The 26,607-nt window shown below is 36.9% G+C and overlaps 1 protein-coding gene across 2 annotated transcripts in view; it reads right to left on the minus strand.

Moving 5' to 3' along the window:
• ALDH1A2 (aldehyde dehydrogenase 1 family, member A2) overlaps nucleotides 1-26,607 on the minus strand; it is a 115,430-nt gene that overhangs the window by 53,424 nt on the left and 35,399 nt on the right. For both annotated transcript variants that reach the window (XM_011983175.1, XM_011983174.1), the window contains exons 2-4: nucleotides 12,882-12,986; nucleotides 12,564-12,704; nucleotides 9,302-9,431 (exon numbers count right to left, since the gene is read on the minus strand). In XM_011983175.1, the coding sequence (XP_011838565.1) occupies nucleotides 9,302-9,431; nucleotides 12,564-12,704; nucleotides 12,882-12,986 (376 nt within the window). The remainder of the gene's footprint in view (nucleotides 1-9,301; nucleotides 9,432-12,563; nucleotides 12,705-12,881; nucleotides 12,987-26,607) is intronic.

The following is a 26,607-nucleotide window of genomic DNA, read 5'->3' on the forward strand; positions in this document are numbered from 1 at the left end:
GCAAAGACTTGGAACCAACCCAAATGTCCATCAATGATAGACTGGATTAAGAAAATGTGGCACATATACACCATGGAATACTATGCAGCCATAAAAAACGATGAGTTCATGTCCTTTGTAGGACATGGATGCAGCTGGAAACCATCATTCTGAGCAAACTATCACAAGGACAGAAAACCAAACACCACATGTTCTCACTTATAGGTGGGAAGTGAACAATGAGAACACTTGGACACAGGAAGGGGAACATCACACACCAGGGCCTGTTGTGGGGTAGGGGGAGGGGAGAGAGATAGCATTAGGAGATATACCTAATGTAAATGACGAGTTAAGGGTGCAGCACACCAACATGGCACATATATACATATGTAACAAACCTGCATGTTGTGCACATGTACCCTAGAACTTGAAGTATAATTAAAAAAAGAAAAAAATTAAAGCGACTTTTCCATCTTTTATGCTAACAACGCTCTCTCAATACAGCAGGAAGACTTAAAAGGTTCTTTCATTTCGCTAGCTTTGTGCTGTAAGCTCAACGGCCTGATATAAAAACAGTCTCCACCCAAATTGAGATACTCCATTGTAGGCTATGAATGGTTTTGGGTCTTCTTACCAAACCTGAGAGATTACAGAGAGCGCTCAGACTCAGCATAAAAAGGATTGCATTTGATGAGGACATCAGAAAATGTTCTGGATACCACATTCTAGGTCAACAAGTTACAACATAACTATGATGGAGAAAGCTAAAGAGGAGATGAGAGATCAAAACAAATACTACATCACATATGTAGGACTTTTGATCTCTGTCTCTTTTCCCTTTCACTCAGAAGGTAAAACAGAGAATAATAGATATTGCTCTTAAAGGGGGGTTATTTTAAGATCCAGTCAGAGATAACTTTTCTGACGAGTTTTGATACCTGGGTGCTTTTAATGGCCCAAGAGTAGTTTACAACTTATGAAAAATATAAAAATATCACAATTAAATACTTCATTATGCTATGAATTTGGCAGATCAGTGAATTAAATTTTACTGAGTATGTGTGCATTGAGCCATTTTTGTAATTATATTAAGAAAAGCCTTTGTCCCTAGAGATGAACAGTACAATAAGCCTCTTCTACATTTGTGAACTACTGAGCCACTGTTCTATGTTTTTTGATGGGGGTTTATCAAACTACACAGAAGAGACAGCAATATTTAGTTAATTGGAAAAATTTAATTATTTGGATAACTCATTCAAGGCAAACATTACTTCTTGAATCAGATTTTATAGTTGCCAAAAAAAATTGACAGAATTTTTAGTCTCATAAAAATATCTAGCATTGGCACATTCTATATATTAATATAAACTAGAGTGAGTATGATTAAGCAATCTGTAAATAGTGATAAAATCAGAAGAATCTGAAATGTGCCAGAAATTGAGAAATTTGTCAAATATGGACCTCAAGAAATAGCTTTCAATTTTAACACTAAGAACACTACAAGAACCATAGCAAATTTTATATACCTAGTAACAATGAAAATGATTTTATTCAATAGCATAAAAATCTGTAAGACAATTCAGTGAATGAAGGTCATCTTCCAATCTCTAATTTGTGTACAGAATTACCTTTCAAGGAGCTGACAATCTTTGATGAGCACAGTATTAAAAAATGAGATTACATTGAACTATTCCATTATGTATGTACTGTAGCAGATTCCCATCAGGTTGACATTGAACAGACCTCACCGAACATTCTATAACTACGATGATAAACTCTATAAATGCCTATACAAACGCTGAAACCATATGTTAGTATGAAGTGTACTGATGCTTTTCTTCCCAGAAGTCTGCTGGTGGTTTCTAAGAAGTTAGATTATGTTCCTGAGTCTGTTATGAAGATAGCTTAGCTCTACGACTATTCTACTACATGATCTTAACAAAAGTTAGTTTACTTCTCTGGACCTTCTCTGTAAAATGAGGAGATCAGCCTTAGGGATCCCTGAGGTCCTTTTCAGCTTCAACCTCTTAAAGAGGTTCATGGCCTCCTGTCACAACCAATTCAGGTCCCATTAACAAGCAAGCCCTGGTTGTTCTTAGGTGGGCAGAGCAAATTGCCCCTCACTTTTATTCTGATAGGACAAGAAGATTTCAGCTTTCACCCTATGCATTTGTTGTTAAGGACAATAAACCAGATCAAGCTGATTCAAGGCAAAATCTTAGGATCTGAATCAATATCTTTGTGTATTTGTATCCTACTCTTTAGTTTAACAGGTGAAACTGGAAGAGAGTGAAGTGGATAATTATATATGACCTGGGTAGTGTTTAACCTTTTCTATATGCTAATATATCATAAGTCCATTTTAATGTCAGAATTCAGCTTAAAACGTGGACATTTTTTTCTGCTTACATAAAATCAAAATCAACACTTGCTACAGAGAAAAATCTAAGGCAATACAAATTAACTTCTATTTCTCCCTAAGTAAACGAAAAATAAGCTTTGATCCTTCCCTCATCACTAAGAGGTTGTAGATGTGAGAGGAGAAGAGGATTTGAATACTGGTTAAAATACTCAAAATGGGGAAAACAGTACTTTTCTTTAGGGCTGCTATAACATTAGCGACAATGTAACAGGTAAAAAGTGTTCCATAGGTCATAGTAATGATTATTATTTATCATAATTAGGCACTGCCATCGTAAAAGGGTCAAGGCATAGGATTTATGGTCACAGACAATGGCTCCATTGGGTACCATGGCAGGAAATAATGGATAGTGTTCTAAAGGAAACAACATCAAGACTCTTGTGAATCAAACTAGTATGGCATAATTGTGCAGTAACATCCAGCTGTGGGCCTTGAGTGGAACAGAATGAAGAGTGGTGGAAGAAATTTCCAATTCAGAGAGAGAAGCAGCCACCCAGTTCATTGCTGAAAAGTGGTCATCAGATAACCCTTTTCTCTCCTTCCCAAATATTCTAGTTGAAGGCTACCCTCTATGGGGAGAAATTAAGCAGGCATTTGCCCTCTCTATTATTCATTTGTAGTCAAAGTGAAGGCTATCCTTTATGGAAAGAAATTAAGCAAGTACTTGCTCTCTCCAACTGATTATCCATTTGTAGTAAAAGTGCTCTAAAATGCAATCTCTCAAATAGATTCAAGGGGTGTATGTGTAGATTTGCTACATGGATATATTGCACAACTATGAGGTTTGGGCTCTAGTGGGCCCGTCACCAGAACAGTCAACGTGGTACCAAAAGGGTAGTCTTCAACCCTCAGCCCCCTCTCACTTTCCCTCCTTTCGAAGGCCCCAATGTCTATTATGTCTCTCTGTATGTCCATGTTTACCCACTGCTTAGCTCTCCCTTATAGGTGAGAGTATGTGGTATTTGCTTTCTGTTTCTGGGTTATTTCACTTAGTATAATGGCCTCCAACCCCACTCCTGTTGCTGAAAAGACATGATTTCATAATTTTTATGGCTGTTTAATATCCCATGATGTGTATGTATCTTTTTTATCCAATCATCCATTGAATGCACTTAGGTTCATTTTATTTACAACAGCCCCCCAAAATACCTAAGAATATTTAATTAAGGAGGTGAAAGATCTCTACAAGGAGAACTACAAAACACTGATGAAAAAAATCACAGTTGACACAAATGGAAAAAATACCCCATGTTCAAGGATTAGAAGACTCAATATCGTTAAAAAGACCATACTGTCCAAAGCAATATACAGATTTGATGCAATTCCTAAAATGTAATTTTCATCAAGGCACTCACATATTTAAAATAATCTGGTGACTCACTATTGCCCACAGAATAAAACTTGTAGTATGGCTGACCCAGACTCAGAGCCCTACTGTCTTTTTTATCTGCCTATACTTTCAGATGCACTAACACATGGTACTCTCCTCCCTTCATGCTTTGTTCCAGCTATTCCCACTGCCTGTGATGTCCCTGTCTCCATCTTAACTTGTCCTTCAAGGTTATCACTTAGACATCCCACCACCTTCTCCAGAAGGCTTTAATACTAGGAGATGTCTCTCCTATGGTGTCCCACCAAATTTCATGCTTTCTTATCTAAATATATCACACTATATTGCAGTTGCTTGTCTACTTGTTTTTCTTACTGTCCTATAAACATCTTAGTTATTTGCCTTTGTAACCCCAATGCCTGATACAAGAGCTGAAATATAGCAGGTGCTAAAAAAAATCTGTTGAATGGAGAAATGGGTGAATGAGTAAGAGATCAAAGTTGATGCCACAGAAAGGAGGTAAAGGAAAATCCCTTCCAGTTACAAGATACCTTTCCCTAGTCTTCCCAAATGGGTATGAGTGACAGAGATAATGGTGTATTTCTTCCCATTCTTTTTGGTTGTTTAGTGTTAGAGATGTTATGCTGGATGAACCATGGAGTATAATTCAATGTTGCAAAGCAGTCTTACATTTAAAAATTTAACAACAAAAAAACACATTTCAGGTTCTTTTTTATGGGTGACCAAACAGAACTGTGTGATTATCTCTGACACTCACTACGAAAGCCCCCTTTACCCATATGAATAGGATCTAGGCAGGCAGATCTACACCTTAAGTGTTCCAGAACATTTAAGCCTCATAAATGCTATCTTGAAAAAAGTAGGCTCTAGATACAGTTGATGTTCATTATTTGTGGATTCCATATTTAAGAACTTGCCTACTTTCTAAAATTTATTTGTAACCCAACAATAAGTATGGAGTGTTCTCAGTCATTTATGAGCATGTATATCCAAAGCAGGGTTTTTCTTTTTTTAAATTTCAATAGTTTTGGGAGTGCAGGTGGTGTTTGGTTACATGGATAAGTTCTTTAGTGGTGATTTCTAAGATTTTGGTGCATCTGTCACCTGAGTAGTGTACAGTGTACCCAATATGAAGTCTTTTATCACTCACCCCACTCCCATCCTTCCCTAAAGTCCACTGTATCATTCTTATGCCTTTGCATCCTCATAGCTTACCACTTACTTAGAAGTGAGAACACATGATATTTGGTTTTCCATTCCTAAGTTACTTCACTTAGAATAATGGCCTCCAGCTCCATTCCAGATGCTGCAAAGGCCATTAATTCATTCTGTTTTATGTCAGAGTAGTAGTCCATGGTGCATTCATACCACATCTTCTTTATCCACTTGTTGGCTGATGTGCAGTTAGCCATTATTTTTGCAGTTTCAATTTGTACTGCTACAGACATGCATGTGCATGTGTCTTTTTCATATAATGACTTATTTTCCCTGGATAGGTATCCAGTAGTGGGATTGCTGGACCAAATGGTAGTTCTACTTCTAGTTCTTTAAGGAATCTCCATACTGTTTTCCATAGTGATTGTACTAGTTTATACTCCCAACCAGCAGTGTAAAAGTGTTCCCTCTCACCACATCCATGCCAACATCTATTTTTTTTTTATTTTTAAATTATGGACTTTTTTTTTTGCAGTAGTGAGGTGGTTCAATTGTGGTTTTAATTTGCATTTCCCCAAAGCAGGGAAAATTTTGAGTCACCTGATGCACATATTCTCAGCTGAGGTTGAACAAGGTGACACTTTGCCTTCTTGCTTCAGCTCTTTTATTGTTTAAAAAAAAAAAAAGTGTCCTTTTTGTGGTCTGTTTAGTGCCACATTTTTCATATTTTTGTGCCTTTTGTTCATGATTTTGCTGTTTAAAATGGCCCCTAAGCATAGTGTTGAGTGCTGTCTAGTGTTCCTAACTGCAAGAAGGCTGTGATGTGCCTTACAGACAAAATACATGTGTCACACAAGCTTCATTCAGGCATCAGTTATAGTACTTTTGTCTGGCTGGTCATGAGTTAAGCATTCATAAATCAACAATATATATTAAACAAAGGATCTTTCAACAGAAAAACGTAAAACAAGGCCATGCTCTGATCAGTGGACAAGAATGTTGTGATAAGAAGCTTGCAGGAACCTAACCTTGTATTTCCCCTAGGAGCAATAGTTCAGTATTTGCTAATTCAGTGTTCACGACTTTATAAAACGTAACTACCATGAATGATGAGAATAAACTGTATATTATTATAAAAATCTGCACAGAGGTAAAGACATCACCAGGGCCACCTTCCTGCCTTGCTGAACCAATCTCCATAAGAAGACAACTTATCATGGCTTAGACAGAAAAACGCTTAGGTTTGAATCTCAGGTCTCCCACTTACTAACCACGTGACCTTCAAGACATTAAACCCTTAGAGTCTTATTTTCTTAGATGTAAAATGGGTAAAATACCATTTAAAATCCAGACTGTCTCATCAGATCACTCACAGAATCACACACATATTGTACATGCAAGAATGTTTTATACTTTTAAATTCTATGTAAATATAAAGTACATTATTTCTTTATAATTCTAAACATAAAATTAGGTTGTTTGCAGGAAAATGTATGTAGCACAATAAAGATCTCATGGTTAAAAACTAATGGACTTTCTATATTCCAGACTTCACTGTGAAAAAAAAAAAAAGGCCAAGTATGCAGAGACAAAATGAAAATGAAGCTGATGTTAAATTATGGAGTTACAAAAGACAAATACAAATGGATTAATTTACTGAACAAATCTGAGAAGAAGTGAATAATTATGATTATGATACCCCTTTCTGTGATCTTCTCCTGTGACTCCCCTGACTTAGTCCAGCTGCATTCACTAAGTACTAGACTAGCCAAAGATATTGTTGTCTGAATTCTAAGTGATCTCCAGGCAAACCCAAATGTATCTAAAACTGGAACAGACAGGAAAGCTGCGAAGTTAACCTCTACCTCCATCCTTCCCTCATCTGTTTGACATACCATGGAGAGAGCTCTTATGACCCAAACTTCAGCCTCCTGGGAATTCTGCCTACAGGCCTGATGACAGGTAGAGTCCCTCATTCCAGTATGCCTCTAAATGCACTTTCAGAAAAACTTTTTGGTTTTGGGAAACAAAAAGTTACTAAGAGTTTAAGAGAATTCCACATTTTTTTTCCTTCATTGGCTGAACAACAGTTAATGAGTAAAGCTGTGAAAGACTACTGTGAGAGCCTTTCCTATGCCCTGTATTTCTAACTTGTAGATGAGCATCCACAAGATCTCCAAAAAGCATCAGATGAAAACAGTAAGGCTTATGGGCCAACCACCTCTACTGCCAGATCAAGTTACATTAAAGCTTCAAACATAATCAGGAATGCCAATCAATATTTAGCTTTATCTAATCAGGATCTTCCCTTCTGAGGAAGTAAAAGAAAACCAAGATACTGTTAGGCCAAATAGAGATCTATGTGCATTGCCTTCTGCTTCACAGTCTTCTTCAGAGCTTTGTAAATAGTTTGAAAAGATATTTAAATGCATAAAACATATCTGTTGTTTTAATAATGAAATGGCAGGTGGGGTGGGGCCAAGAAAAAAAACACAGCTAGGGACTTTGAGCTTGTTAATTTACCTTCTGTACTGATACAGGACAGGCCCACCTAAAAAGAGTGACATGTGTCCCATTGTTAACAAAGGTTTTAATTCTTAGGCCCTGTACTAGGTATGCTCATAATGAATAGTGACTTTTTACCTTACTTAGGCCATCCCCACATTCTGCAAGTGATGCTGGAGAACAACTGTTCTATAATATCCTTAGAGTCAGAACTGAACTAAGATTTGGACTTTCCCCAAGAGCAATCTTCTCCTTCCTTTTCAGTCAGCTGAACAAGGGAAAAACCTCTGGATGGAAAGGAAAAGCCCCTATGATCAGAAACCCATTTTCTAAAACTAACATTCCACATGTCATCATCATTTGTGGGGGCAATGTAAAAAATAATCCTTGGAAGTCTTGTCTCTAAACCTCCATTCTCACTGTATATTATTCTTCCCTTGTCATACCACACCTACACGAGGCATCACAACAGCCACCTAACTTGGTTCTGCTGTGTCCTCCCCTTGCTACTCAATGCAGAGGACGAGCAGCTGGTTAGACATGCAGAGTCTCAGGCCCCATCCCAGACCTATTCAGTCAAAAACTGCACTTGAAGAAGACCCTCGATGATTTATGCATACATTAAATTTGGGAAGCACTGTTCCCAGCCATCCACACTATTGGCCAAACCACTCCCTTTTTTAGTAAATCAATACTGCTCAGCCTGGCTAGGAAGGCCCAAAAAAGACACTTCAAAGTCCTCAGCATTACTTTCCACTCCTGTTACTATGCACTCTCCATGAAAAGCAGACTGCCTTCTGGAGAACACAGGTAGAGCACCCGGCACAGTGCTAAGTAGCATCTAGTATCGACTCAGTAAATGTGTACTTCCTTTCCTTATGTCTGTTCACCATGCCCTATCTCTTTCAGTCCATCCCTTTCCTATAAGGATATCTCTTCCTCCTAGGCTCTATTTTGAATTCTCTAGTGAAGCGGTTACAAGCCTAGGTTCTAACGTCAAAGTTTTAGCTCTAAAACTTATTTACTCTGTGAATTAGGAAGACTAATTTTACTTTACCAGACCTCTTTCCACTTTTGTAAACTGAAGATGTTTATAACAGTGCCTTTCTCTTGGGGTTGCTGTGAAAGCACTCAAATGATATTAGCTATCACTAGTATTCAAGCACAGATCAACATCTCTTCACTGACCGCTTTAGTTGCTTTAGTCTTGGATACTTTTCCTCTCATTTAAACAGCTACAGCACTCACAGGTGAAGCACATAACTTAGCACCCAATTATAACATTCCTAAAGGGGCCTTTAAGTTTTTTGTTTTGTTGGTTCTGTCATTTAACGTGAATCTTAATAATAAAAAGGTTTAGGATTACTGTTGTTTTTAGATTATGAAAGTAATTCATGGCCATTCGAGAAATATAGAAAGTAGAGAAAAATATAAAAAAGAAACTGAAAATCAGGCATAATCTCACCAGAGACAACTATTAACATTTAAGAGTATTTCCTTCCAATGAGTAGATCTTAAGTTTCAGGAGGGCAAGGAGCAAGCCTTAACCTTGTTGGAATTTTCCTTGACTTCCCTCCATCCAATAATGCCCCCTTCATACCTACACCAGTACCTCATCTAGCACAATGCTGACCACTTACCAGCTGACAAATACATACCTGTTCCTTAGATGAATGAAGTGGCATGCCCCTATACTTATATGTGGACTATCTATAGAAAAAGGGACGCTGTCAGAGTCAGTGACATAATTTGGTTGGTTCTTCACTCAGTTCTAACTGCTGTAAGAGTGCTCATATCTGTATTCTATGTGACTACTGTTTGTGTTTGGTACCCAAAGTGCATTTCTGGCGGTCTCATTTTCCTTTTCAACATACTCTGATTTCACATACCTACAGGAATGGTCATCCCATGAATTTTATCAGCCCAGCCTGCGTAATATCGAAGGGTTTTGATGACGCCCTGCAAATCCACATAAAAAGCTTGCAGGAATGGTTTGCCACCATTTAGGGATTCCATGGTCTGTTGGAAAAGAAATGGAGAGATATTAAGTCCCCAGAACTTTCCAGTGATACACTAATTTCTAGAGCAGAAGAAAAAAAGGAAGAGACAGAATACAAATGAATATGGAGATGCATACCTGGTCAAATAAATCTTTTTATTTATTCTCAAATAAAAAAATTTCTAGTACTGTCAGTTTGGTTTAGTTCCTAGTACAAATCACAATGAGTATGTATGTGCATGTTCCTGTGCCTGTGTGCTTCCAGTAACCACTATCCAAATATATTAACACAATATTTATTTAATGATAAAGAAATGTTCTGCTTGTCAAAACAGCTTCCGTTATATTAATGATCAGAGCTCATTGGGGATTTTTTGGCGTCTATACCAGTAATATGAATCCATAAAGAGGAGCAGAAACATGGGCTCTTTATGCAACTGATGAGAATAGAAAGTGTTCTCCACAGCTGCCAAGACCCCTGCTGAGAAACGGAATATCCACAGCGCACAGCAAGTTTATTTATTACTACCAAATAAACAAGAACTCCTCTAGGGAAGCCCAGATGTTAACAACTTAAAGGCTGGTTTTTTGTAAACATTTACGTTAACAACCATTACCTATTAAGAGTGAAATATCTGCTCCATTTAATAAAAATAGCAATATTGAACTGCTTTACATTATAAACATTATTATTTTAACGACATGTTCCTGAACTGGCTAAGTCTGTAACAAAAACAATGAAAAATGAATACGCTGAAATGAGAAGAGTATTTTGACTTGAGAAATATTAAAGGTGTTACAAGTTCAACAAATGAAATAAACAAAAACATGTTTGTAATTTTCTTTTTTCCCTACAAGTATATTTCGTAGGACATACTGGTGTGAAAATTATTTCATCTCTGACAAAGCTAAAATTAAATTATTATCCAATCAATGAGACGAAAATACTATGACTTCCAGTACAATTTATGTACTTAGTATGTGTATAAAATGAAACTTATTTAAAAATGTTACTTATCACTGTATATTGGCTCACCCTTAAAAAATAGAATCAAACTATTTCCTAGTACTTTTTAGAACATGTATATGTTTACAAGATTGGTATTACATTCTCTGTACAGCTAGCACAGCACCAAAATCTACACAGCACAGAGTGAATAATGTCAATAACCAGAATATGGGTTGCCTAAATGGTCCCTGTGAGCGGCTGACAACAGTCAAATCCACTGAGAATTGCCAGCTCTAGGTCTATTTTCAACTGTGTTTACTTTGGATGCAGTATTAACTTCAGTTTTCCAGTCAGGAGCTCCCCTTTCTTCCACAGGCTACCTTTTACTAAAACTCACTTTTCTCATAGCTTGAGAGTGTTTAAAAGCAGGAATCTCATTTAGGTGTGGTAGGAAAAAAGACTTGATCAGTGGGACACAGAGAAGAAAAAGAAAGGCATTTGAGTTTTATTATATGAAAATGTAACTGCAGAAATTAATCATCTTCTAGTATGGTGTTAATCCAATACTATAGATACCATATATCTTTAGCTCAATTAAACAGTCATTTATTGACCACCTATGTGCCCTCATTTGCCATTTATGTGCTAAGAACCATCTAGGATTACCAAAAAAAAAGGTAAAATACAAGTACAATTCTCAAGAAAATGATAATCCAGTGAAGAGACAAGTATAAAAACAGCATTCTCTAATGTGTCCCAAAACACTTGGTTTTGCATGATATTGGTATATTAGCCAGAAAAATGGTGATGAGGCTCAAATAAGCTTGAGAAGCATTTAGTAGGCTTTTCCTGAGCCTTTAATATGCCCAGTGTCTTGCAAATCTGCAAAGAGTTTCTTCATCATGAAACACCTTTTTCACAGTATGTATAAACACCTCATTGGAACAGTATTCCCTAGAGTGCCAGATTAGAAAATGTTTTTATATACAAATAAATGGTATATATAGCTAGAATCCCAAACCATTTCCATAAAGGAATCATTTTGTTTCCATACTATCAACAGATTCCTGAGGGGGATGGTAGAAGGGAAGAACTACGGTAGGACGGACACTGACAAAGGGAAAAATTGCTTTCTTCCCTGAAAGCAAGCCCAATAATGACCTGTTTTCCCAAGTAGGGGAAGGATATAGTACTCATGGCTTGAATGCCCTGACTGAACAAGGAAACCCTAAATACTCATTGATCCTAGGTGGAGATCCCAAGTATATAGTGCATACATTCCTAAATGGTTCCAGTTTCCAAAAAGTTTATATTCTCTAAGAAATTGACTTTTATTTTAAAAACAGCAACAACAACAAAACCCATTAGGGCAGAAGAAGTTCCTTATGTGAGGAAAATCACTGTTTCAGTGAAAGTAAGTTGCTGTCTCCTGCTGTCTCTCCTTTCTATTGGCTCACAGAATGACAGGGCAAACGGAGCAGAAGTGTATGGGAGGTCCATACCATCCCCACTGCTTCTGAAGGATTCTCTTTAGTCAAGAGAGGTTAACTCTGGGGAGGTAAACACTTGTTCTATTTCATTCTCAAAAGAATCATTTGATATTGGTTTTCTCCAAGCAGCATGGTGACTCTCTTGTTGCTTGACTGTTTTTAATTTGTCATGGGAAGGGGGAGTTGTAGAAAGGAAGGTCCTTATCAGTCATAGAAAGCTCTAGTTTTCTCTTCAAAATTAGGATATTCAGCTGATCCTCCACTTCTCCATCTGATCCCCAAATCCAAACATGTCTAATTTTTCATATGTATTACGTATTCCTTTGCTTTTTCCCCAGGTCTGCTTCAAAGCATCCTTTTAGGAGTTCGAGACCAGCCTGACCAACATAGTGAAACCCCGTCTCTACTAAAAATACAAAAATTAGCCGGGCATGGTGGCACACGCCTATAATCCCAGCTACTCAGGAGGCTGAGGCAGGAGAATCGCTTGAACCTGGGAGGCAGAGGTTGCAGTGAGCTGAAATCGTGCCACTGCACTCCAGCCTGGGCAACAGAGCTAGACTCCATCTCTAAATAAATAAATAAATAAAATAAAATAAAATAAAATAAAATAAAATAAAATAAAATAAAATAAAAAATAAAACCGAGGAACGTAAATTTCAGCAGAATGGTAAATGTAGGGTAAAGACTTAACGTTTTCTTAGGTTACTTACTGCAAGAACTGCCCTGTCCCGTTCCACCAAGTCTGCAAGCTTATCCAACAGACGTCCTCTTTCTGAAGCATCCATCCTTCTCCACACTGAACCAAGAGAGAAAGCCAGGCGGGCTGCCTGCACTGCTTTGTCTATATCTGCCTGTTAGAGAGGAAGAGGCACAACTGAAGAAAAACACTCCAAATAAAGGAAGAACTATCTGCTGTCATGAAAAAAGTGAAGCATGAGCATGTAGTTGTGTATTGAGAGCATATGTTTACTGCTCTGCTGTTTGAAGGCAGTTATTTCATAGGGAATCTTTTTCTGAAAAAGACATACCTTGTCTGCTTCTTGAACTTCGCACACCTGTTCTCCTGTGGCTGGATTATAGACAGGGAACACTCTCCCACTCTCTGAGTTCTGCCACTCGTTGTTTATAAAGATCTAAGGGAGTAGATAACAGAATGGGATCTGTGACACAGGTGACAAGCAGCCAGTTAATGGCCAAGTGTTATGGAACTACTATGGTAATAACACTTGTTATATAATAAAAGTATAGAATTTGAAGTGTTGTAAGAGACCCTTCTAGACTCAACCCCAATTTAGGAATTTCCTCTATTTTTTTGCTTTAGTATCATCCGAAGGCTAACTACAGTTCTTACCTTTCGTGAACCTGTCAACTAACGAAAGATACAAATAAGGATAGAGTGTTTCACATACATACAATCATACACTGATGTTAAGGCAGCAGTTATTGATAGCCCAAGCTCTGGCCAGGATCCAGGAGGGTTTAACAGTAGATCAAACTTACAGTCATCAAGCCTTAGATTCTACTTTCTCTGCCAGAGGCCTAAGTGACTTCTCAAGGAAACTTGAATAGTGCTGCAATAAACATTCACCTAATTTATAGTCAGGTCCTGAAAAATGACTCTAACCAAACTAACTAGTGAGTTAAGTAAGTTATATGTGTAAATCCAAGTTAGATTTATTTCCCTTTGCTGAATAGGCTATATTGCAGAGCCACAAAAGATAGGGATGGGGAGTTGGCAGGGGGGGTATAACTTTCAAATGATCACCCCAGGAATTCTTAAAAGGCTTGATCTCCCTATATATGAAATTGAGATTATATTAAAATGGCAAAGAGACCAAAGACTTGAGAAATTATTCAAGTCAATTTCTCTTAAGATTTGTAATAAATGAATTAAATGTCAAGGGAAAAGATAAGGCAAGAAAAATTTTAAATTGTTATTGACAAACCTAATCTAGTATTTTTAGACCATGTAATCTTAGAGGACATACAAAGATGTTTTACTCTACAAAATTTACAGCACCACAGTGAAATTTCTGAACTTATGAACCAGTCAGTCATCCAATTTAGGACAAACACAATAATAAACTGATTATTTTTTAAATAGCAGGCAATAAATCAATCAGAGATGAGGCTTAATAAATATAAATCTACACTTGGTAAATATCAAATTCTAGAAAATCTCCCAAAGCTTTCTTTTTCAATTTTTCCTTGGTTTGATAAAAACAATGAGCCCATGTAGAAGGAGGCACTGATTAAACTAGAACTCTCTTTTCCCAAAGGATTTTTAAGATAAAGGAAAAGACCTTAAATTTGTAGAGCACTTAATACAGCTGTACTCATACAAACAAAATGACCTTGTAATTGTACATTTTACAGTTTATAATATACAGTTCATAAACATGTGTAACATAATTTACCCAATAAATACTCACATAACTTTTATTCACAGGAAAGACAAAGATGGCTAAGAGAGTTCTAGCCCTCCAGAGTCTGACAGTCTCTAGTAGTTTATTTAGTACTTACAATAACCCTGTGAAGCAGGGTTTTATTATCTCTATTAAACATGAGAAAATTGAGAGGCAGGAAGCTTGAGTCCAAAGAAGCAGGTTCTTCTTGTGGCTGACTCAAAGGCTACTACTGTTCTTTCCAATAAACGTAATTTCCAGGATTAACCCAAAGAAACACAACTAGTTAATGTTCAAGCCTGAGCTAGTTAGAATTCTGGAATTATTGGTCTGGTTCTCTTTTCAATCACTCTATTTAATAAACTTGCTCACAGCTGATAGCTCATTACATTTGCATGCTCCTTTGAACACAGTATAATGTCCAGGTAACAAAAGCAGAAAATTAAAAGTTAGTTTCATTAAGGATCCACTTCTGGAGTATTACTGGGTTTAGGGAAAAAGTGGTCTTACCAATGTCCCTATCCTTTTATTCACCATGTGACTGAATCAAACTTTTTAACCTTTGCAATATCGCCAGAGTCCACTGATCCTAGTTTTTTGTTTGTTTGAGTTTTTTGTTTTTGTTTTTTTTTTGGAAGATGGAGACTTGCTCTGTCACCCAGGCTAGAGTGCAGTGGCGTGCAATCTCGGCTCACTGCAACCGCCGCCGCCTGGGTTCAGGTGATTCTGCTGCCTCAGCTTCCCCAGTAGCAGGGATTACAGGCACCTGCCACTATGCCCAGCTAATTTTTGTATTTTTAGGAGAGATGGCATTTCACCTTGTTGGCTAGGCTGGTCATGAACTCCTGACCTCAAGTGATCCGCCTGCCTTGGCCTCCCCAAGTGCTGGGATTATAGGTGTGAGCCACCACAGCCAGCCCTAAGTTCAGTTTTTAAGTTTCTCTGTGCAGCAGTTTTAATTATCTGTAAAGACTGGTATTTCACAATTTTTGTTTCTCACAGGTTTTCCAAAAATCAAAAGGAAAAAATACTTAGTAAGTTAAACTCATTTTCTTAATCACTTAGTCTATCGATCATTTTATAAACCTAAGATGCATTACAGGATCTAAGATACATTATGAGATTTTAGTGATCTTATATTTCCTGTATTTTAAAACATTTTGCTATTTCATCATGCTAGGAATTACTTCATCATCATTCATCAATTATTTTTAACTATGCTAAACAACTAAAATAATAAGGAAACAAAAGAAATTACAAAATTGCCTAGAAATGAATGTCACCACTCTATCATCCTTCAGTTTTCTAATTGTGTTGTCTAATACATCATCTTTCAAAAAGTTATAAAAGAAGTCTAGAGATGCCATCTTTGCCATATTCTTTTCAGCTTCCATTGAACACAGTTAAGAATTCAGAATTCTTAATTTTCTGCCCATAATGGAATAAAGAATAAAATTAAGAGAAAGATATTTCACAATAATTAGATGAGTGAGAAAATGAAGGCAGAGAGAGAGCACTTGAGATTCTGGTGATGAGGTAAAACTGACCATAGAAGCAAAATCTTGGGTTATGAGTCTTTCAGATCAATTCTGTCAGACTTGAGAATCAGAGTAAACAATATATTTACAAAGACAAAAAGGAAACATGATATTCTAACCCACTAATTATTTAATAGGAAGGACTTCATCATTAATATTTTGCAACAAGAACCTGGACCATCCTGCTTTGGTAAAAGGACATATGACAATTATTTTATCTTTTATAATATTTGTTGGTAAAAATTTATATTCATAAATGGACAAATGCTGAAGGTAGGTATATATGTAAAGGTGACTGGAAAAACACATTATGTAGAAATTTTAAAAGTTCATTGGGTTGATCAATCTGATTGACATTTATAAAAGTAAAAACGAAAATATTTTTGTAATTGTGAAACAAAAACATGACCACCTTTTCTACAAAATCATGAACCCTCAAATTTTTCCATAGCATTACACTGTGATAATAACATATGCAAGAAGAACCCGTGGTAATGATGAGCTATAACCTTCTAGAGATCTGTTTAAAATCTGGAGCCAGTATTTACCAGATGATTATGTTCCAGGTTCATATATGACAGCTCATGAGCAGTTATTTGCATTCAAAGGTATTGCCAATTTCAAGTTATGTTACCTCCAAAATCAGGAAAACATGAAATAAAAATTTGGTTTGCTATGTTTAAATTCTTATTTTGCTGTTTTTTTAACTATCTCTTTATTCTTACTTCTGTAAATTATTCATAAAATAAAAATAAAATGAATACATTGAAACCAGATGGTAAATGTGATGGCTATTTTTCCTGGTGTGCCAAAATTAAAATTTTAATTTTACTACATCATTGCTGTTGCAGACCTAGTCTTATAAAATGACACTTAAAAAATCATACGGACAACTTTGTTGGTACATTGAATAACAAATATCTCCATGGTCAATACTTGAATGTTGGCAGCTCTCTGGGCAATTTCAAAAGTTTTGAATCCGATTCCTTAGCATTATTCCCTGACCAGGGCTCCTTGGAGAAATGATTTATTTCAGAACTGTAGCAGGAAAAGTACAAGATGAGCCTGAAACGTTATGGTGCCTGAAATCAAGTAAATACTTAAAAATCGATACGAACATAATAAAAAGATACAGAAGTCAACATGAAGAGGCTACCAATAGACAATACTGGAATAATTTAAACAAAAAATAAATAATGCTGGTAATAGACTATTACCCATAGAATGAAAAAGACATCCAAAAGTTCATAATGATATACATTTTTTAATGAATAAATAAGTAAATGTGGGATAAGGAGGAGCTCTTCTTCACAGTAGAATTCCAACTACTCGATGTAAAGAAATGATGGGGTTAGATGATTATTATTTGTAAAATACCATAGTAATAACTGCTTCAGGTAAAAATCATCACTAGATAGTAAAATTAGTGGGCAAATATACAATGAAAAATGTATGATGGATGTTCATGTAGTTTCAAAGTATCTCCCCTCAAGATACTTATTAATTACAAAGAAAAAAATAGTAACTTTATGTTGGAGAAACTTGGCAGACACCACCTTAATCAAATGATTAAAGCTGACATCACCAGCAATGGGACAAATTGATACCATGTGCAGCTGATATGATATGCTGAGAAAGACACAGGATCAGTTCTGTGGTAGTCTCACTCAAAAGGCATAATCTACATTCAATCACAAGGATACAACACAGGCAAATCCAAACTAAAGTATATCCTACAAAATCATTGTCCCATGTTTTATTAAAGTGCCAAGGTCATGAGAGACTAGTAAACCTAAAAAACTGTTTCAAAAAAGGTCACTAGCAAGACATAAAAATTAAATGCATCATGTAACCATGGATTCCCTGCTGAGCCAGGAAAAAAATACATATTATTGGGACAACTGGTGAAATCTGAATAAGATTTTTAGGTTAGATGATAATATTATATCAACGTTAATTTCCTGATTTTTATCATTTTTATAATTGTAAGATCATTTGGGGAATCTGCATGAAGTGTATACAGAAATTTTTTGCACTATTTTTGAACTTTATTTTTGTAAATCTGAAATTATTTCAAAATGGAAAGTTAAAAAAAAAAAAGTTTAAACGTCAGTGTCATCTTTTGGTGCCTACCTTTCATATTTTAAATGCCCCAAACGAATTTGTTAAATAAGGATTCATTATCTTCACAAAAGTTTCTTTAAATGTGACTTTGTGGAAAATAAAATAAGCCATTCAAGCTGTCTTAACATGGCCCAATTATGCCAAATCAGTTTAACTCAAAGCCATGTTAATATCAGTATAAGAAACCAGAAAATTTTGCTTTGTAGTTTACTGAATTTCGGAATTAGTATCAGGAAAAATGTGGGCTTTACTATAGAGGTCTTTGAAAGTAGAAAATATATCTGACCCTAAGTTACTTGACTGTTGCTCAGTTTCTTCATTTGGAAACTATACAAATACTGACTTATCAAAATCATGTACTTCCGTGATGCTGTAACTGAAGGTAAAAGGAATAGATGGTCCATAAAAGAAGGCACCCATCTACTCCAGGTTTCTCAGAGATTGGAGGGATTAGTTCATATACCTAACTTTCTTTCCATTGTCATTGTGAAGAACTAACTGTCCACTGACATATTATAGGTTGTTGGTATTAAAAAGACAGAATGGTGGGCACTTAGTTAACATTAATTAGAATGGAAAGTCTGCTGAGAGAGGACATAAATCACTTTCTTTCCTCTTATTATTTCTTAAATATTATTTAAGTTCTGAGATACATGTGCAGGACATACAGGTTTGTTACACAGGTAAACATGTGCCATGGTGGTTCGCTGCACCTTCATCACTTCACCTAGATTTAAGCCCCACATGCATTAGCTCTTTTATCCTGATGCTCTCCCTCCGCCTTCCCACTCCGACAGGCCCCACCATGTGTTCTTCCCTTCCTTTAATCCATGTGTTCTCATTGTGCAACTCCCACTTATAAGTGAGAACACGTGGTGTTTGGTTTTCTGTTCCTGTGTTAGTTTGCTGAGGATAATGGCTTCCAGTTCCATCCACGTACCTGCAAAGGATATGATCTCATTCCTTTGTATGGCTGCCTAGTATTCCACGGTGTATATGTACCACATTTTCTTTATCCAGTCTATCATTGATGGGTATTTGGGTTGATTCCACATCTTTGCTATTGTGAACAGTGCTGCAATGAACATATGTGTGCATGTATCTTTATAATAGAAGGATTTATATCCCTTTGAGTGTATACCCAGTAATGACATTGCCAGGTCAAACGGTATTGACATGAATCACTTTCTGACATCTTTCCTGATATGGTCAGAATACAGTACCCCCCACACCAAGAACAAATCTGAAACACACTGAAGAATGAGGAGAATATTTGAGGAACAAAATTTTCTTATGTTATATTTAATAGATGCAGTAAAAATACATGTAATATAAATGCAAGTTAAGATCTACCATATTAAAATATACCATGAACACATCATTCAAGCACTGGACCATTATTAATATTACTGAAGCTACTTGTGTGTTTCTTCCTAATCCTATCCTCCAGCTTGACCCACCCTGCCGCTAGAGGTAACCACTAACCTATATTTTTAATTTATTTATTCTTAGATATTTTCTTTCTTTTACTTGCCCAAATGTAGTATTTATTCGGGGCACGTTTCTGTATGTGTCTATTGTATTAATTTTGTGAAATGCATTAAGGTCATCTTGATTGTTATTAACATTTTATGTTTGTACTGTGATCACTGAGAAAGCCATGCTGAAATTTCCCACCTTGGTGGTGGATTTATCAACATATTCCTTAACTCCAAATTTCTACCTTTATAATTTTCAGGGTATTTTATTAGTGAATATAAGTTTGTAACCATTAGATCTCTCTGGTAAACCATTTATCAATATGAAGTGATGCTCTTTATTACTAATAAAGCTTTGTATTTTAGAGCCTATTTTGTTTAATATTAGTACAGCTACCTAAGCCTTTCTCCAGTATCTGTCTCATTTATCTTTTCGTATCTTTTTGCTCTCAACTATGTCTTTATTATTTTGATGTGTCTCTGTGATACATGGTTAGATTTTATTTAATACGAAAATGTGTATTTTAACTAGCAAGTTTAATACATTTGTATTAACTTTTTGAGTGGGGGGAGGGTTCACTAGAAGCATTTTATATGCCTGACTCCTCTACTTAGGAAAAGCAGAACAGTATATAGACAGTCACATTTCAACTACATTATCCAAGAGAACAAGGGAATTCAACAAAGAAGGGACAGGAAGCACCAAAAACAGGGAAAGAGGTTGCCTCTTGCATCCTCCCTGACTGGGATCAGCTGGGAGCCAGGAGTGATTTCCCAAAGTAGGAAATGGATGAGAGACTTCCAGCAGCCAACATCCCCACCATGGAATTGTGTAATCCTGGCTACTTGAAAAGCCCTCAACCCTCCCAGGCCCTGAAACTAACACAGGGAGCTGCCAGGAGCCCATGAGATGGAACTGCTCCTAAGAGAGAACTCAACACTGGCCCCCACATCCTTTCTGAGACCTAAACAACTACAGCAAGGCGTTATTTCCAAACCTAGCCTTTGACAAACTGCTTGCTGTCCTGGGACCCAGCAGTGCCAGGACTGAGGCATTAAGGAAACTCAGGCTATTACTGCTGGGACAGTGGGGCAAGCTGGGAGTGCTCCTGAAGCCAACGCTAAGAAGTCAGTGAGACACGAGCTGAAGCACCCAGTGCTGGTAGGCATATGTTGCTGAGATCTAAGATGGAGACACAAGTTGCTGCTGGAATTGGTGATGAGCTGGGCAGGGGTTGCTGCAGCTGATGCAGGATGAAGAGTTAGGTGCAGGCTACCACCACAAGGGCAGGACATCAAGCCTCACTAAAACTGGGGCATGAAAGAGACACACATTCCCCACCTGCCAGTCCAGGCTGTGGCCCCTGATGATGGCCACATCCTCTCCAGTGGCAGGGCCTCAATGCAGCTGCTATTGCCCCTCACTCAAGCACTCTGCCTAGGGCCTAACAATTGCCCTACCCCTGCCCATCACAGCTGGTGCCCCCTCTCACCACTGTGGAGGCTGAACAAAAGCCTACCCAGCCTCGCTTTGTTCTCCATTCCTGAGACAGAGCACATAGATTGAAGTCCTGGAGATTGTCCAATCCAATCTACCACCTTGGGTACCTGAACATTCCTCACAGGGTACTGAGGTTGGGCCTAACTTACTAGCCACTACCACATAAGCTGAAATCTACCTACAAGTGCTACCTCGGGCCTGGAAACTTGCCTGTCCAGCCCATCACAGCCACTCACAATATATGCACACTATTCATGATGCAGAGGATCATCCTACCACTGCTACTGCTCTTGCCATGCCACACAAGCTGCCTAGGGGCCCGAGAACATCCAACCATGTGGTCCACTGCTGCCACTACCTCCCGGTGAGAAAGCCACCTGAAAGCCAAGAATCAGCCTGCTCCAACACAGGTGCCAGGGTATTCCACACTGGGGCAGAAAGACAGGCACACTCAACCCACCACTGCAACTACTGGGGTCTAAAGACTGGCCTACCTGGCATCCCAGTCCTCAGCACTTCACCACAGCCTCTGCTAATAACAACACTCTAACTTACCAAGGAAATCACAGATATCACTGATGTTGTTTACTGCCAAAAAAAATCATATAGACACTACACCATTGCATCCACCCAAAATCAAAGCCAAAGTACCCTATCCAACTAACACTACAGATACACCTTCAGGAAAAAGTCCTCCCTTATGAAAGTGAATTCAAAAATAGAAAGAACCAACTGTTATACCAGATGTGCAGATACCAACATAAGGAGAGAGAAAACATGAAAAAGCAAAGAAATATAATACCTCCAAAGGAACACAATACTCCATCAATATATCTTAAGAACATTTCAAAATCCCAGATAAAGAATTCAAAATATTGACTTTCAAGAATCTTAGTGAGATACAACTGAATTCTGAATATAAAAAATCAGAAAAATAATTCAGTAAATAAATGAGAAATTTACTGAAGAGATAAATTTTTTTTAAAGAACCAAATAGAAATCTGGAGTAATTCATTGAAGGGAACAAAATGCATTTAAAATCTTAGAATCAGGCAAAATGAAGAATTTCAAATCCTCAAGATGGGTCTTTTGAAATAATCCTGTAAAACAAAATAACGAACAGAGAATTTAAAAAATATAATCAAAGCCTTTGTGACATTTGGGACAATTTTAAAGTAACCAAATTTACAAATTATCAGTATTATCAAGAAAGAAGAAACAAAGAGGAAAACTTGCCAAGTCTAGCAACAGATTAACACACTCAGATATAGGATGCTTAATGATTCTCAGGCAGATACAATATGAAAAGGTTTTCTGAACGGCATATTGTAATCAGACTGTCTAAAGACAATGATAAAGAGGAAATCCTAAAAACAGCAACAGAAAAGTATCTAGTCACCTACAAAGGAAACCTCATCAAACTAACAGCAGATTTCTCAAAAGAAACCTTACAGGCCAGAAGAGAATGAGATGGTATATTCAAAGTGCTGGGGGAAAAAAAAAGGGAACTGGCAACCCAGAATACTATCTCTAGCAAAATTATCCTTCACAAATGAAGGCAAAATAGACTGATTCCGAGATAAGCAAAGACTGAAGGAATTCATTACCACTAGACTGACCCTACAAGAAATGCTCAAAATAGGGCTGGGAGGGGTGGCGCATGCTTGTAATCCCAGCACTTTTGGAGGCTGATGCAGGCGAACCACCTGAGGTCGGGAGCTCAAGATGAACCTGACCAAATCACGGAGAAACCCCGTCTCTACTAAAAATACAAAATTAGCTGGGCATGGTGGCTCATGTCTGTAATCCCAGCTACTGGGAAGGCTGAGGCAGAAGAATCACTTGAACCTGGGAGGCAGAGGTTGCAGTGACCTGAGATTGCACCATTGCACTCCAGTCTGGGCAACAAGACTGAAACTCCATCTCAAAAACAAAAATGCTCAAAATATTAACTTTGAAATACGAAAGTATAAAACTCATCTGTAAAGCAATCACACAAAGGAGGAAAAGACTCAAATGGTACCACTATAGGACTCCATCAAACTACAGTGATAAACAATAAGAAAAAGAAAAAAACGCCAAGAATATATAAAAAACCAGAAAAGACATATAATGGCTGAACGACTTTTTAAAAAATGATCCAATTTTATACTGCCTAGAAGAAACTCACTTTACCAGTAAAGACACATGTAGACTGAAAGTTGAGGGATGAAAAAAAATGAAAAACATATTCCATTCACATGGAAACCAAATGTGAGCAGGAGTAGCTGTATTTATATCAGATAAAAACAGATTTTAAGCCAAGACCAGTTTAAAAAAAAAAAAGTCAAAGAAGGTCATTATATAATAGTAGGGAATCAATTCAACAAGACAATATAAAATCTAAATATGTATGTATCAAACACTGGAGCAACCAGATTCATAAAGCAAATATTACTAGATCTAAAAAGATAAGACTACAACAATAGTGGGGGACTTCAACACCCCCATTGTCAGCACTAAACAGGTCATCTAGCAGAAAATCAACTAAAAGCACTGGATTTAAACTAGACTTTATAACAAACAGACCTAACATTCTATCCAACTACTGCAGACTATACATCCTCTTCATCAGCACATGTAATATTCTACAGGACAAACCATATGTTGGATCACAAAATAAATCTCAGCAATTTTTAAAAAATCTTATCAAGTACCTCCTCAGACAACAATGGAATAAAACTAGAAATCAATACCAAGAACAACTCTGGAAACTATACAAACACATAGAAATTAAACAACATGCTCCTGAATGACCACTGTGTCAACAAATAAAAATAGGAATTTAAAAACTTCTTGAAACAAATGAAAAGAGAAACAACATACCAAAACTCTTGGGAATAGGAAAAGCAGTGCTAAAAGGAAATTTTATAGCAATTAATGTCTACATCTATAAAAGCAGAAAGATTATAAATTAATAATCTTATCAATGTACCTCAAGAAACTAGAAAAGCAGGAAGAAACCAAACCTCAAATTAGCAGAAGAAAATAAAAAGATCAGACATAACTAAATGAAACAGAGACTAAAAAGAATACAAAACGATCAACAAAGCAAAAAGTTGGTTCTTTGAAGAGATAAACAAAATTGATAAACCACTAGCTAGACCAACATAAAAGGGCAAAGAATCAAACAAAATCAGAATTGAAAATGGAGACATTACAATGGTTACCACAGTAATCTCTGAAGAACTATATACTGACAAACTGGAAAACCTAGGGGAAATGGATAAATTCCTGGAAACATATAAGCTACCAAGATTGAATCAGGAAGAAATAGAAAACCTGAATAGCTCAATAACAAGAAGCAAGATTGAATCAGTAATAACAAGGTTCACAATAAAGAAAAGCCCAAGATAAGAATCCAGGCAAATTCTACCAAACATATATAACAACTAATGTCAATCCTCCTGAAAGTATTCGAAAAAATCAAAGAGGAGGAATGTGTTAGTCTGTTTTGTGTTGCTGTAAAGGAATACCTGAGGATAAGTAATTTAAAAAGAATTTATCTTGGCTTATGATTCTGCGGGCCATATGAGAAGTAGGGTGCCAGCATCTGCTCTTAGTGAGGCCTCAGGAAGCTTGCAATTGTGGAAGAACGTAAAGGGGAAGAAGGTGTGTTACATGGTGACAGAGGGAGCAAGAGAGAAAAGAGGAAATGCCAGGCTTCTTTAAACAGCCAGCTCTCACGTGAACTAACAGAGCAAGAACTCATTTATTACCTCAGAGAGTGCACCAAGCCACTCCTGACAGATCCCGTCCCATGACACAAACACCTCCCACCAGGCTCCACCTCCAACAACGGGGATCACATTGCAACATGAGATTTGGAGGGGACATACATCCAAACCACATCAAGGGAATTCTCTCTAAATCATTCTATAAGGCTAGCGTCACCCTAATACCAAAATCAGACAATGATACAACAACAAAATAAGAAAACTACAAGCCAATATCCCTGATGAAATAGACACAAAAATCTTCAACAAAATACTAGCAAACCTAAATCAACAGCATATTGAAAAGATAAAACACTATGATCAAGTAGGATTTTTACCAGGAATGCAAGGATGGTTCAACATACACAAATCAGCAAACATGATACACTGAAAATCAACAGAATGAAGGACCAAAACCACATAATCATCTAAACAGATGCAGAAAAAGCATTTGATACAATGAACATCCTGCTCCTATTGGTATGCTTCCAAGATGGCCAAATAGGAATCAAATTAGAACTCAGGATTAAGAAACTCACTCAGAACAGCACAACTACAGGGAAACTGAACAACCTGCTCCTGAGTGACTACTGGGTAAATAACGAAATGAAGGCAGAAATAAAGATGTTCTTTGAAACCAATGAGAACAAAGACACAACGTACCAGAATCTCTGGGACACATTTAAAGCAGAGTATAGAGGGAAATTTATAGCACTAAATGTCCACAAGAAAAAGCAGGAAAGATAAAAACTCAACACCCTAATGTTGCAATTAAAAAACTAGAGAAGCAAGAGCAAACAAATTCAAAAGCTAGCAGAAGGCAAGAAATAACTAAGATGAGAGCAGAACTGAAGGAGATAGAGACATAAAAATACCCTCAAAAAAATTCAATGAATCCAAGAGCTGTTTTTTTTTAAAAGATCCACAAAATAGATATACTGCTAGCAAGACTAATAAAGAAGAGAGAAGAATCAAATAGATGCAATAAAAAAAAGATAAAGGGGATATCTCAACCAATCCCACAGAAATACAAACTACCATCAGGGAATACTATAAACACCTCTATGCAAATAAACTAGAAAATCTAGAAGAAATGGATAAATTCCTGAACACATACACCCTCCCTAGAATAAACCAGGAAGAAGTTGAATCTCTGAATAGACCAATAATAGGTTCTGAAACAGGCAATAATTAATAGCCTACCAACCAAAAAAGTACAGGACCAGATGGATTCACAGCTGAATTCTACCACAGGTACAAAGAGCAAAGAGGAGCTGGTACCATTCCTTCTGAAACTATTCTAATTAACAGATAAAGAGGGAATCCTCCCTAACTCATTTATGAGGACAGCATCATCCTGATACCAAAGCCTGGCAGAGACACAACAAAAAAAGAGAATTTTAGACCAATATTCGTGATGAACCATTGATACGAAAATCTTCGATAAAATACTGGCAAACTGAATACAGCAGCACATCGAAAAGCTTATCCAACACAATCAAGTTGGCTTCATCCCTGGGTTGCAAGACTGGTTCAACGTACACAAATTAATAAACATAATCTATCACATAAACAGAACCAACAACAAAAACCACGATTATCTCAATAGATGTAGAAAAGGCCTTTGATAAAATTCAACAGCCTTTCATGCTAAAAACTCTCAATAAACTAGGTATTGATGAAATGTATCTCAAAGTAATAAGAGCTATTTATGACAAACCCATAGCCAACATCATACTGAATGGGCAAAAACTGGAAGCATTTCCTTTTAAAACTGGCACAAGACAAGGATGCCCTCCCTCACCACTCCTATTCAGCACAGTATTGGAAGTTCTGGAAAGGTCAATCAGACAACAGAAAGAAATAAAGGGTATTCAATTAGGAAAACAGGAAGTCAAATTGTCCCTGTTTGCAGATGACATGATTGTATATTTAGAAAAACCCATCGTCTCA

Source organism: Mandrillus leucophaeus, unplaced genomic scaffold, assembly GCF_000951045.1.
Source record: "Mandrillus leucophaeus isolate KB7577 unplaced genomic scaffold, Mleu.le_1.0 Scaffold247, whole genome shotgun sequence".
Lineage (NCBI taxonomy): Eukaryota > Metazoa > Chordata > Mammalia > Primates > Cercopithecidae > Mandrillus > Mandrillus leucophaeus.